We start from the raw sequence: 14,438 nt of genomic DNA, 5'->3' as shown, positions 1-14,438 counted from the left end.
CTTAATATGAGCCTGAGCTTCTGCTGGATATCCAGGGCCAGAGACTTTCAGAGCATTTAGGGTGGAAGGTATATGAAAGTCATCTCCCCACCTGTGTGATTCCCCTTTCCTGCATCTAAGACGAGAGCGCACTGAGTGTCTCTTCTGAATTTTTCCAGTGACACAAATTTTATAATTCAGGAGACAGACTGACCCTAAATTTGAAACCCTAACTATTCACAAATGGCTTCCTAAGGTGAAGCAGCTTTCCCAGTGTTTCACTGCCAGGGAGTGGCAGAATTTGAACTTGGCACCTGTCTTTTTACTTCTAAGCCGATTTCTGTCTGGAACCTGTCCCTTACTGATCATAGAGGGTCTATACCACCTAGCAAGAAAACAAAACACAAAAACAAATAGTCTAATTTTATTTTGTAATTTGGTTCACATTCCAACATAATAATCTACATTTCATTTCTTTTAATCTCAAGTTTCTAAGGCCTAGTCATATTGATATTTACTTTGTCTTATGGCACTCATTGGAGTTGTTTTATTTTAAAATAAATGAAATAGGAAACTAAATTTTTTTTTTTTGTAGTTAAATGGACTCATATTTTCTCATAGGCGGATGAACCTGCACCTGTTGGGAATTATAATCAGAAGAAAGAAGATGAACACAATCTTTTGGATAAGCTTACCCACCAACTGCAGGAACTTTCTGTGTCCATAAGTAAAGAAAATATAACTGAGTATGCTCCTTTCCTTCCTTTCTTTCTTTCAGATACTATGTCATCAACAATTTTAATGTTTGACTCAGAATAAAGTCACATATGGGAATTCCCTGTGGCTCAGCTGGTGAAGGACCTGGTATTGTCACTGCTGTGGTGCAGGTTCGATCCCTGGCCTGGGAACTTTTGCATGCCACAGGCACAGCCAAAAAAAAAAAAAAAAAAAAAAAAAAGAATAAAGTCATATATAGACAACAAGAAATGGCAGTAACAGTATAATCAGTCAATATGTATTTATTGTGTCTATTAGAAAGTGTGAGACCCTGTGAGAGATGTTAGAAGTAGAAGTGTAATCTTTGCCCTCAGGTAATTTAGAAGCTAGTTGGGGAAACAAAACAAAGACCTGAAAAGCTAAATAAACAAATGTTAAAAAATAAGGATCATGCTTTTAACGTGAGTGTTGATGTGTAAAAAGAAGATTATTTGGGTTGTCTATTGGCATGTTTCCTCCTTTCATAAATACTTTTGAAAAATTGGAGGTACAAAAGTACATTCTTTTCCTGCTGGAGTGGACATTAACAATAGCCTTTGTAAAATGGAAAGAAAATGTGATGGAATAAACAGACCCAATTCATGGGAAGCAAAAAGGAAAAAATCAACTATTTAGACTCATCGAATGCTGTTCCCATACTTTTACAATGTATCCTGGGAAAAAAATGCTAAGGGACATAGCTGCAGGGATTCTAGAATTCCCACTGACTTCCAATACTGAGAATGACAGAATAGCTGATATTGGACTTAACCTGCCCATAAACAGCTGTAAAGTCTGGACAAAATAGACAAAACAACTTTTTGAAGTCATTGAACATCAACCAAGCAGGGGTGGTATCCCGAATACAGGGTGACATGCTAAGAGAGGAGTCCTGCGTCTACGCAGACATTTTAGCTCTTCTCTCTTCCCTCACCTTCCATTTTACCTCAGTATCTTTCCCAGACACCTTGTTCTGCATCCCTACTGCTGGTTTTTTTTTTTTTTTTTTTTTTTTTTTTCCGGTTATACTGCCTTGGGTCTCACTTTGCCTTCAGCCCTTCTTCAGGTCTCCTTCCCACATTGGCAGGCTGATCAGCTTTCCGAAGTACAGATCAGATCCTGCCCTTCCCCCACTTCATTTTTAGGAAATACCTCAAAGGTGAAGCTCCCCTGGGCTGCATTCTGCTCACCTCGTTTCCACCTCATCTCTTGCTCATTTCTGCCACGCCTCCTCCTACCTTTCATGAGCTACTTGAGGTTCCTTGACCTTGAGCCTCCTTTCACCACTCCCCTGTGTTTCTCCTCCCCTTTTACCCGATTAACTCCAGCTCTTCTCTCAAGACCTAATTCTAAGTCTTTCCCCATCCCCACCCATGCAGATTAGATTAGGTGTCTCTCCTATGTGCTTCCTTAGTATCCTGTGTTTACCTCTACTGCAGTGTCATTGAACTAAATTATAATTTCCCATCTACTAGGTTGTTTCAATGTAAGCTCCTCCAAGTCAGGGAATTGTTTCTGGTTTACCCTTGTATCCATGGAAACGTGACATATCATCATCATCTGACTTTTATTGAAAGCTTGCTGTGGGCAGGCACTGTTCTAACACTGCAAGTTTGTTACTCCTCTGATCTTCAGGACAACCTTATGAGACAAGTTCTAGTATTATCTCCACTTTTCCAAAGAGAAATGGAGAGCTTAAAAGAAACTTACCCAATTGGAGTTCCCTGGTGGCCTAGCCATTAAGGATCTGGCATTGTCACTACTGTGGCACAGTTTCTATCCCTGGCCCGGAAACTTCCACATGCTATGGGTGAAGCCAAAAAAAAGAAACCTACCCATGATCATTCAACAAGGAGATAGAGCTAGAATTTAAGCTCCCAGTCCATGCTCTAACCACAATGCAATAATGCTCAAGCAACATTTGCTGAATGGATGAATCCAAGATTTAAAAGCAAGTCTCTTGGCCTCAAGTCCAGTGCATGCCCTACCTTGCCACATGCGTTCCCCAGAGGTAGCACTCCCTCATCTCTCTCATGTGTTCAGGTCACGTATTCGTTGCTAGATGGTAGAAATTATTAATGGTACCTTCCCTTTATTTCCTTAATTTGCCAGTTCCAAATATGGGCCAGTTCTTCTACATATAAAAGTTACACTTATTCTTGATCTGTTCTTCTACGTTATTTCAAGCAATCCTTGTCAAAGAATTATTTTTTCCAGAACTCGGGCACTTACTGAAAGAGAGGAAGATGACAGTTCTGCTGAAGAAGATGAAGAAGAAGAAGACGAAGACAAAGAAGAAAGTGAAGAAAGTGGTGGGGAGGAAGAAGAAACAGAAAAGGAAGAGGAAAAGAAACAGGAAAATGAGCCTCACCAAGAGGCACCCAGTGGAAGATACATTGCTGTTGGAGATTTCACTGCTCAGCAAGTCGGAGATCTTACATTTAAGGTAGGTAGAAACAGACTGGGACCCAACTTAAGGATAAATTTGTATACCTAACAGAATATGGAAATTCTGTCTGTATACCTAGATTAGAAAGCCCTTATAGTAACTTTTTAAAGATTCAATCTGTTTATATAAAATAAGTAGGAATTATGGTTTATAAGCAGTAGTCATGTGAAAATTCTATCAAAGTTACCTCATAGTAAAATGGTAAAAGAGTAAATGCTCTTCTGCTTCTGAAAATAGTTTTAAGGTTTCTAATGCTAAACTTAGGGGGTAAGTTTTAATTTTCAGATTTTTACTTTATTTTGCTTTAAGAAAGGGGAAATTCTCCTCATAATTGAAAAAAACCCTGATGGTTGGTGGCTGGCCAAGAACGCCCAAGGAAACAAAGGTCTTACTCCCAGAACCTACTTAGAGGTTAGTGTTTTATGTTCATTCTTCCCTATCTCTCGTTCAAAACATTTTTTCCTTTATAATGAAACACAAAGCTGTATTCTTTGATCAACTGACTAGTGAATGACTTGAGATACAGAATTTGCTTCAGCTGTAGAGGAACAGGGCATGGGGAGAAAGCAGTGTAGTAATGGTCCTGGGAACCCGTGAAGGGCTCTTCTGCAGCTGAGCTCTAGAGCATTCTCCTGCGATGAAGATGCTCTCTGTGGACCAGTGGTGATCACAGAAATCAATAGGCATTTGTTATTCATTGTAAACAAAACCCCTGTTAACTTTGCATTAACTTCTGCAAATGTATGTTCCCTTACTAAGATGCTGACATCCTACATATGCATATTTGTAGCCTGTCTTTTTATATTTCATAATATAGCATGGTCATTTTCTGGGCCTTATGTATGTAGATAAGATATCTGACTAGATCAGTGCTGACCAGTAGGAATATCATGCAAGCTACAAATGTGATTGAACATTTTCTCAGACCGCCTTGAGAGGTCTTGCTTTTCTCACATCACTTCTGAAACCAAATGTAAGGGTTTTTTTCTGACACTAAATACATGTGTTTTTTTTTTTCACACCAATTCTCTGAAACCAACCAGTGTCCAAAAATTCCATTCAAATCTGATACTAACTCCTGGAGTTAGCACAGACCCAGCAAGATAAGGGCCTCAGGTACCAGTCATATGTCCCAGGGGCCACCTGTGCTTCTGAGTGATGGAAATGCCCACACCCTTCCTAAGGTTTGATAGTTTGCTCGAGGGACCCATAGAGTTCAGGAAACACCTTACTTGTGTTTACCAGTTGATGGTGAAGGATGCAGCTCAGTAACAGCCCAGTGGAAGAGGTGTACGGGGCAAGGTACTGGCAAAGGAAGGGACTAGGACCTGGATCTTCCATCTGCTCCCTGGAACCACCCTCCAGCACATCGAGGTGGCCGCCAACCCGGAAGCTCCCTAAACCCTGTCTTTTAGGGGGTTTATGGAGGTTTCATTACATAGGCACAATTGATTGAATCATTGGCTGTTGGTGATTAAATTCAACCTTCAGCTCCTTTTCTCTTCCTGAAGGTCAAGGGATGGGGGACACTAAAAGTTTCAACCCTCTAATCACTAGTTCCTCTCGCTACCATTATCCCCATCCCCACAAGCTGTGACCTCATAAACTCAAGTAAGTTTGAAGGGGGTTCATTGTGAATAACAAAAGACATTTCTGTACTCAGGAAATTCTAAGTTTTAGGAACTCTGTGCCAAGAACAGGACGTGAATACCAAATACATATTTTCATTATACCACACACATTTTTTAAAAAATAAAAAAGAAACATGACATTATTTTTTAAAATGTATTTTATATTATCAGTATGTTAAAAATTATTATTTCAGTGTATTAACAACATTTCTTTTTTGTTCATAGTAAGCCTTCAAATTCCAGTGTGTATTTTACAGTTAAATAGCACATCTCAATTTGGACTGGTCACATTTCAAGTGCCAGTAGCCACAGGCGGCCAGTGGCTGTCCTATTGCCCAGCTCAAGTCTGGATCATCAGTTTTCATGGTAGCAATGTATTCCAGTCTCATGTAGGTGGACATTTAGGTTGTTTCCAACCTATAAAACTATACATTATGTTGCAAAGAAGCTAGGATTAGCTTCCACTGTGAATTGCAGACTAGTGACCTAAATAAAGTAGAAGCATACTTCTCTCGTGTGTGGAGGAGGTGTGGAGGCGTGCGATGCCGGGATGGCGAGACCCTCTCTCGTATTTTACTCTGTGGTTAGTGTGGGAGCAGCTCTACCTAGGGTTGTTGTCTCTAGTTTAGGTCGGCTGCTAGATCTTTTAATGATTCCAAGCATGAAAGAGGAAAGGGAAGAAGTTAAAAAACATGAGGTGCTATTTTTTTTAAGGTTTCCTGGAAGTTACACCAAAAAATCTTCCAATTATATCTCCTTGACCAGAATTTAGTTTCTTGACAGCCCTTAGCTTCAGAGACAGCTTGGAAAATGTTGTCTTTTAGCTGATTCACTGCTACAATCAGGGATTTTTGTTAGAAAAGAAAAGCCTATGTTGGCGTTTCCCGTGGCACTGTGGGTTAAAAATGCAACTGCAGGAGTTCCCGTTGTGGCTCAAGGGGTTACAAACCTAACTAGTATCCATGAGGATGTAGGTTCAATCCCTGGTCTCCCTCAGTGGGTTAAGGCTCCAGTGTTGCTGTAAGCTGTACTATAGGTCACAGATGCAGCTCAGATCTGGTATTGCTGTGCCGGTGATGTAGGCCAGCAGCTGCAGCTTCAGTTCAAACCCTAGCTCCAGGAACTTCCATATGCCGCAGGTGCAGCCATAAAGTTTAAAAAAGAGGGAGAGAGACAGAAAAGAAAAGGAAAAAAGAGAAAAGGAAAGAAAAAAGAGCCTGTGTTATGCTCAGTCTGCACATTCACCTTGTAGACCATCTGATTATTCCTCTTGGATGAGTTCCTAGATGCTCATTGCTGGTGCAGAGGGTTTAAACTTTTATATTTTGATCGAATTTGCTATTTTACCTTTCAGAAAAGTTATGCCCATTTGTATGCCCATCCCCAGCATCTGAGGGTACTTTTTCCCCACACATTTGTCAGTGATGTTTGTCATCAATCTTTTTGCTAAAGTGATACACCCAAAAAAAGTCTCATTATTGTTTTTTTATTTGCATTTATTGTACCACTAATGAGGTTGAGCCTCATATCATTTACTTTATGACCATTTCTGTTGGTTCTTTGTAAACTGCTTTTTCAGTTCTTTTGACCATTTTTCTGAGATTTTTAAAAATTAGATTGATTCATGAGTTTCTGTAATATTTTAACAAGAAGAATGTTAACCTTTGGAAACGTGACAGATGCCTTCTTTGTCTGTCAAGAAAAAGCCACATTTCCTTTGAGCCACATTTACTTTGTATATAGTTCAGTCTGTCAATGCTCCATTTATGACTTTTGGCTTTGGTGTCATGATTGGAAAATACTCTCATCTCAAGATTACTTTCTTCTAACACTTTTATGATTCTTTTATTTATATCTTTTCTTTTTTTTTTGTTTGAGTAGCTTCCATCTGGCCTTTATTTTGATTAAACTGTTTTCTTCCTCTATCCTTAAAACTTTTTTCAAATAGTGACATTATCAACCATGTCTTAAAATCTTTTTCCCACTGATTTTTGACATGCCTGTCATCTACTAAATCCCCACCTACACTCGAGTCTTTCTGATCGGACTTTTATTGATTGATTTGTGCAGAAGGTAAAATTCACTTCATATTTCAATAATTTTTCAGCCCTATAATGAAGAAGGCGAAGAATCTAGTGAAGAGGGCAGTGACGAAGACACAGAGGTGGGGAATGAAACGGCAGAGGGAGCAGAAGTTAAACAGAGGTAAAGGGGCACTAGGGACCTCAAAACAGGTCTAGGAAACGTTTGATTTCTTTATTTTTACTATCATAAATAGTCAAGAATTTCTTGAAATGGAAACAACTTGTAGTATGGACTTTTAATATTACTATTTGCTGAAAGAGCCTTACAACTTTAACTTTGTGATTATTATTGGTACATGGTATTATTCTTAGTTTTCTCTAAGCATTGGTAGGTCTTCAGAACTCACAGTTATGTACCTTGTTCTTTGATTCAGAAAGTTCCCTAGTCCATGATTTTCTTTTCTGAGGAGATGTTCATTTGTGCTGGATATTAGAAAAGAAAATCATGGACTTGGAGAAGAGACTTGTGGCTGCCTGATGGGAGGGGGAGGGAGTGGGAGGGATTGGGAGCTTGGACTTATCAGACACAACTTAAAATAGATTTACAAGGAGATCCTGCTGAATAGCATTGAGAACTTTGTCTAGATACTCATGTTGCAACAGAACAAAGGGTGGGGGGAAAATGTAATTGTAATGTATACATGTAAGGCTAACCTGACCCCCTTGCTGTACAGTGGGAAAATAAAAAAATTATATAAAAAAAAAAGTTCCCTAATTGAGTGAACAGGTATAATAACCTCTGTATGCACGCATCTGCCTACTCTGTCTCCCCAGAGCTGATTCTCACTGGAGTGCTGTCCGAAAAGCCATCTCAGAGGTTGGTATTTTCTGCCTTGTTAATGATGCCTTGTTTTGGTACCTAATAATTCTAATAAGAGGTCAGATTCAAAATAAGACAAAAACTTTAAATGATAACATCGGAACTTAAACAGGGTGCAGGGCATGGGATGCACAGATCAGAAAGCGTACATTTCTGGTTTAGTAAACCTGTGCTGTGCTCCAAGTGGCAGGTCTCATTAGGTCTTTAGATTTAGATTTGAGGGCTTGGAAACATCTCTCATTGATTCTGCCTGAACTTTCTATCTCTTGGGTAAAGACAGTTGTTAAATTTTAATTAATACTAAAAAAAAAAAAGGGAGTTCCCAACTAGTATCCATGAGGACATGGGTTCGATGCCTGGCCTCACTCAGTGGGTTAAGGATCCGGTGTTACTGTGGTATAGGTTGTAGATGCGGTTCAGATCTGGCATTGCTGTGGCTGTGGTCTAGGCCATCAGCTACACCTCCAATTCCACCCCTAGCCTAGGCACCTCCATATGCCATGGGTGCAGCCCTAAAAAGACTAAATAAATAAATAAATAATTCTTCAGTGCATATCAGTTTGTGATATCAACTCATCTGTGACATGACTGTGCCTTGGAAAGCAAGACAGGCAATTGTCCTGGGGGCCCTGCAGGAAGCAGCAGGTCCGGAGCACAGAGCTCAGCCCATTGGGCACTGCATGGGGCTTAAGTCCTTGGGGGAGGCCAGGATTCAGAGACGGCATCTTCTGAGGAACTAGGGGTTAAATTGCTGTATTCTTCCACTGAAGTCTATATAGTGTTTTCTTTTGGGAGAGTTTTAGTTGCTCCAGTATTAAAGAGAGTATTATTGAGGTGAAGGAAACCAAACGAATCAATTTTGTTTTCCTCTTTTCAGCAGATAAACACTGTGGATGTGTTGACCACAATGGGCGCTATTCCTGCCGGGTTCAGGCCCTCCACACTCTTTCAGCTTCTGGAGGAAGGTAACGAGTATCCATCAGCCATCGCAGGCTTAGTAGAAAAGTCATGGTTTACAACTAATTTTTCTGGCATAGCCAAAGCAAGTCGTTGGAGAAGATGCACACCTCCTGGATGCCCATCTTTACTTCGTCTTGCCTGTAACAATGGAGAAAGGAGCCCTGATCCTGTCAGAGGCCAAGCTGCTTATTTGTGCTCCGGTTCCAGCCACCTTCCTTTATTTCAAAAACACAACTCTTAATGGTCACCCTGGGAGTTCCCGTTGTGGCTGAACAGGTTACAACCCCAACTAGTATCCGTGAGGATGTGGGTTCCGTCCCTGGCCCCTCTCAGTGGGTTAAAGATCTAGTGTTGTTGTGAACTGTGGTATAGGTCACAGATTCGGCTTGGATCTGGCATAGCTGTGGCTGTGGTGTAGGCCGGCAGCTGCAGCTCTGATTGGACCCCTAGCCTGGGAACTTCCATATGCCATGGGTACAGCCCTAAACAGCAAAAAAAAAAAAAAAAAGGTCACCCTTTCTTATATCTTCATCATCTTCCCTCCCTACATTGTCTCATTCCCTCTCAGTAGTCCTAGAAAACCTAAAATCTCCCACCTTTACAAACCAGCCACTCCAACCCTATCCTGTTCTGGCTGAAGCCTCCCTCTCTTTGCTTTTCTTTGAAGCAAGACTTCTCCAAAGAGCTGTCTCTATTCGTTGTGTCTTTGTTTTTATTCATTCTTGGATTTCCCCATATGGGGCAGCATTTGTTCATAAGCTCCCTTTAGGAAGGATTAATATTGAGGGGAGGTTCCCCTCTACCCCGAGCTGTTGAGTTATCCGTGGAAGGCCTGCTTGGGGGGTCCTCCACAGGGAAGGCTCTTCTCAGACCTCCCCGCACACCCAGCTCCTTCCCATGCTTGGGCCTCGGGGTGAATTCCACCCTCCAGAGCTGCCTTCCTTCAGCAATGGAACTTCTCCTACTCCCATCCACTCCAACACCCTCGTGGGTCTAAGTTGGCTTATGATTCTTTGATGTAGTCTTTTGTCTACTTAACTTTTCTGAATTGTTTCTCCAGCTCACCCATAAGCTGATGAGGACAGGAGCTGTATTTGATTCATGTTTGCATTTCCAACTCCTGGCATAGTACTTGGCACAGAGTGGGAGCTCAGAAATGAGTAAATGGTTTGGTAATAAGCACTCTTCATGACCGAAGTAGGAAAGAACCATATTAGCATGCTTTTGTGCCAAGAAGGAAAAGTAATGATTACTTTTAAAAAAATATCCACAAGGTATTTACAGAATTTCTGCATTTTACAAGAATATTTGAATGATTAATCTTCATTACAGGGCATGGTACTGGCCTAAAAGTCTTTAAGATCTTTCCTAAAGCTGCTTTAAGATCAGCTCTTATGTCCTTCTATCTTTACATTTCCTATGGTTGTTCTTATCTCTGTTGATACATCTGTCTTAGGAAGCAAGTTTCTAATAAACTGCCTGGCATTTTTTTGACATCGGTTTCCTATGTTTTGTGCCGTAATATCATGGAGTTTTGGTTTTGTATTAAATTCATTCTTTGTATATAAAAAAAGCAAAAATTATTTTTACAGGCAATCAGTTTCGAGCAAGTTACTTCTTACAGCCAGAGCTCTCTCCTTCACAACTGGCCTTCAAAGATCTTCTGTGGGATGCTAAAACAGGCGCTGTAAGTATGGTCACTATCAGTAAAATGATAGCTTGTCCAGATGTTGCCATGGCTGCAAGTAATGTAAATAATTAATGGTTTATGGAAAACAACAAAATTGTCTCTGAATTCTAATTTTGAAGACTTAGTGATGATTTCATAGCTAAGGCAAAATGTGCGTTACCTTGACTTTATCTTGTTTCTCTTCTCTATGGCTCTCTTCTCTCATTGTTACAAAGGAAATAATACTAAATATCTATCTTAAGCATTCTTTGCCTCAATTTTCTCACCTATAAAAAGGGAATAGTAGTAATAATGCTTCCAACATAGGGTTGTGATGAGAATTACATTGTATGTGTGATGGGCTTAGAACAGTGCCTCATACATATGATAACTTAGTAAATGTTAGCCGGTATCATTAGTAGAGGTAGTAGCAGTGATTTTTTTTTTAATTAAATAGGAATGAGGAACTTGGCAGTACTTTCTGATTATAGTTTTGGGGGAGAGCTGGAGTAAAGGATTCCTGGTATTCCCCCTTATTTCAAGGAGGAAATGCTCTTGACATTTAATTCTCCTCTCCTTTTTAGCAAGTATAAGGAACATTCAAAAATATCACTCTCCCAGGAGTTCCCCTCGTGACGCAGTGGTTGATGAATCCGACTAGGAACCATGAGGTTGCAGGTTCGATCCCTGGCCTTGCTCAGTGGGTTAAGGGTCTGGCATTGCCCTGAGCTGTGGTGTAGGTAGCAGACACACGGATCTGCATTGCTGTGGCTGTGGTGTAGACCAGCAGCTGCAACTCCAATTTGACCCCTAGCCTGGGAATTTCCATATGCCCTGGGGCGTGGCCCTAAAAACCAAAAAAAAGAAAAGAAAAAGCATATATATAGATTAAAATATAAATCACTCCCCTTCTTGTTTACCCTCTAATTTTTCTCCCTTTCTCCCCCAGAGCCTCAGAATAAGAGGTCCCAGCATGGTCAGGTTTTGAGGAGAGGGATGGTGCAGAATTTTCATGCACTTTTTCCTGTCAGCCAGAGCATTGCCTGGAACCTTCTTGTATTAAGTACCTTTAATTGCAAGTCAACAAATATGTTATATTTGGTCTGTGTAGTGTACTAGTAGGTGAATAAATGACACTTAATTTTATCAGCTTGTACCCAGAGAACTAAATAATGAGCTCTAATTCTTTAAATTGCAAAGGTGACAAACTGATAGATATTGTTTTACTTTTTCAGTGATATGTTATTTAAATGGAAAGGCCCATGATCATAAAGCAGAATGTTAATAATTCAAGCTTTTCTTAAATTTAAAAAAGCCTGGAAGGCCAATTTGTCTATTGACGTTCTGAATTATCTTGGGAAGTAGAACTGGATAACATCATCCAATGGCCAGTGCATTCTCTCTGTCAGAAAATCTATATAAGAAGCCAAGAGATGATGTAGGTAAATGCTTAGGATTAAAACAAGGAGGAGCCAGCTGGGTAATATTAGTGCTGGGCATCACTGGTTATTATGCTGTGCTAACCTTCCCCGTGAATCCACCTTATGTAAGAATGAACCATAAGAACATTTGATACGGCTGATCCCCAGGGTCAGGTCATTCTTTTTAATCATTTTTTTTTTTTTTTTGTCTTTTCGCCATTTCTTGGGCCCCACCTGCAGCATATGGAGGTTCCCAGGCTAGGTGTCTAATCGGAGCTATAACCACCGGCCCACGGAGAGCCACAGCAACGGGGGATCCAAGCCGCATCTGCGACCTACATCACAGCTCACGGCAATGCCGGATCCTTAACCCACTGAGCAAGGCCAGGGATCAAACCTGCAACCTCATGGTTCCCAGTTGGATTCGTTAACCACTGAGCCATGACAGGAACTCCTCTTTTTAATCATTTTGATTGAACTGACTGTTCATCACAATTTGTGTGTATTTAACAATAAAATCAAATATTTTAAATATAAATGTCTATGAAAATTCTAACTGAAGTTTTGATTTAGACTTAACTTTTCTTGTGTATGTAGGTGTGAAAAATTTCTTCTTTTCGTTCTTCTTTATTCTATATACCTTTTCTTAAGCATATACAAAACATGCTTTGAAAATGAATTTGTCTTAAAGTCATAAAAGTAAACCTTTCTTGTAACTAACTTTCCTCTCAGATTAGGTCAAGACCAAGTCGTGTCTCATTGATTCTGACCCTCTGGAGTTGTAAAATGATTCCTCTTCCAGGAGCGAGCATCCAGGTTTTGAGCAGACATGTGCGCCTTTGTGTGTTTGACGGCAGCAAGGTAAGCTTACTGAGGTAAACCAGTTCACACCAGCATGGGAAGATATTTGTTTTTTTTGTTTTTTGTTTTTTGTTTTTTTTTGTCTTTTTGTCTTTTTTTGTTGTTGTTGTTATTGTTGTTGTTGCTATTTCTTGGGCTGCTCCCGCGGCATATGGAGGTTCCCAGGCTAGGGGTTGAATCGGAGCTGTAGCCACCGGCCTACGCCACAGCCACAGCAACGCGGGATCCAAGCCGCATCTGCAACCTACACCACAGCTCACGGCAACGCCGGATCATTAACCCACTGAGCAAGGGCAGGGACCGAACCCGCAACCTCATGGTTCCTAGTCGGATTCGTTAACCACTGCGCCACGACGGGAACTCCGGAAGATATTTGTTAATGCCACGAATTAAACATATACTTCACGGGGTCTGTCTGTCTCCTTCTCTCTCTCACAATCTCTCTCTCCCTTCCCCCGCTGCCCCATGGGAGTGGTGTGTATGTGTGTAAATACCTATGTAAAATCATGTGTGGTAGGTGCACACCATAAGCGTTCTGATGACATAGGCTCTTACAGTTGCTAAGTGTGTGATGTTCATGCATCACAGTTAACTCCTCTGAGTAAAAGGCACCTATATCTACCTTCTAGTATTGTGTACAGTTCAGTTTTACATGTAGAGCATTGCATCTTTGACAGATGTACACTCCTGTATATTAGCACCCCAATCAGGACATGGAGCATTACCATTACCTACAGAGTTTCCTTGTGTCCTTTTCTATTCTGTTCCTCTTTGATTCCTAAAAAAATATGTTTCACCCAGTACCCAGCAAAAATTTGAATGACTTTTAGTTAATTGATTTATTTATGAGAAAAAACTGAAACAGTGCTTAGATGGAAATTTATGACTTTAATTGCATATACTAGACAAGAGGAAAGATTTTAAATCAGTGATCTATGCTCAAAGTCAAGAAACTATAAAAGGAAGAGTGAGTTACACCCAAAGGAATTAGGATGGAGGAAATAATAAAGATAAGAGTAGAAACAAATGACATAGAAAACAAAAGAGAAAATCAGAAAAAGCAAACGTTTATTCTTTGAAAAGAATAATAAAGTTGAGATACCTAGTAAGACTGATTAAGAAATTTTAAAAAGAGAAAAGGAAAGAAAACAAATGATCACTCTCTGAGATGAAAATGAAGACCTCACTGCAGATTGTACAGACATTAAAAGGACAAAAAGAGGGCCTTATGAACAACTTTATGGCGATAAATTTGATAACATTGAAAAACAGATAAATTATTTGAAAACCATAATTTAGTGCAACTGACACAGGAGAAATAGAACATGTGAATATAACCCTTGTTAAATAAGTTGAAACTGTAATTTAAAATTTTCTACTAAAGAAACCTCCGGACCCATTTGGTTTCACACGTGGATTCCTCCAAACATTTAAGGGAGGACTAATGCCGGTAGTGCACAAACTCTTCTAAAGAATAAAGACGAAATGGCTTCCCATCTCATCTCATGAGGCCGGGAAAAACACGATACCAAAATACAACAAGACATTACCAAAAAGAAAAATTATAAGACCCGGATCCATCAGGAATATATAAACTAAAATTCTAAACAAAATATTACCAAGTTGAATCTAGCAACACATGAAAAGGATAGTATATCGTGACTTATTGGGGAATTCAAAACTACGCACCTGTGTGACCAACATTTAACATTTGAAGAGAGGTCATTGCAATTTGCCGTATTAACAGAACTAAAGAAGAAAAATCATGTATAAGATCATCTCAATAGATACCGAAAAAACATTTGACA

General features: G+C 40.0%; 1 protein-coding gene across 7 annotated transcripts in view; it reads left to right on the top strand.

The window, feature by feature from the left end:
- The window catches only part of NPHP1 (nephrocystin 1), a 58,945-nt gene that overhangs the window by 12,863 nt on the left and 31,644 nt on the right, over positions 1–14,438 (top strand). For 2 of the 7 annotated variants that reach the window (XM_085018470.1, XM_013995824.3), the window contains 8 exons: positions 601–725; positions 2,953–3,181; positions 3,494–3,595; positions 6,923–7,020; positions 7,674–7,716; positions 8,600–8,684; positions 10,272–10,366; positions 12,502–12,630. In XM_085018470.1, coding sequence (XP_084874596.1) covers positions 8,627–8,684; positions 10,272–10,366; positions 12,502–12,630 — 282 coding nt within the window. In that variant the 5' untranslated portion in view covers positions 601–725; positions 2,953–3,181; positions 3,494–3,595; ... (1 more) ...; positions 7,674–7,716; positions 8,600–8,626. Of the gene's footprint in view, positions 1–600; positions 726–2,952; positions 3,182–3,493; positions 3,596–6,922; positions 7,021–7,673; positions 7,717–8,596; positions 9,129–10,271; positions 10,367–11,162; positions 11,224–12,501; positions 12,631–14,438 lie in introns of those variants that run through there. The other 5 variants (XM_085018469.1, XM_013995823.3, XR_014841218.1 and 2 more) reach the window with 4 other exon arrangements.

The sequence above is a fragment of the Sus scrofa genome, chromosome 3, assembly GCF_054392235.1.
Source record: "Sus scrofa isolate SSC_HxYL_T2T_F1_AM1 chromosome 3, Sscrofa_HxYL_maternal_Yorkshire_Landrace_v2.0, whole genome shotgun sequence".
Lineage (NCBI taxonomy): Eukaryota > Metazoa > Chordata > Mammalia > Artiodactyla > Suidae > Sus > Sus scrofa.
The sequence above is the reverse complement of the archived record's forward strand: the minus strand, read 5'-3'. Positions and strand labels throughout refer to the sequence as shown.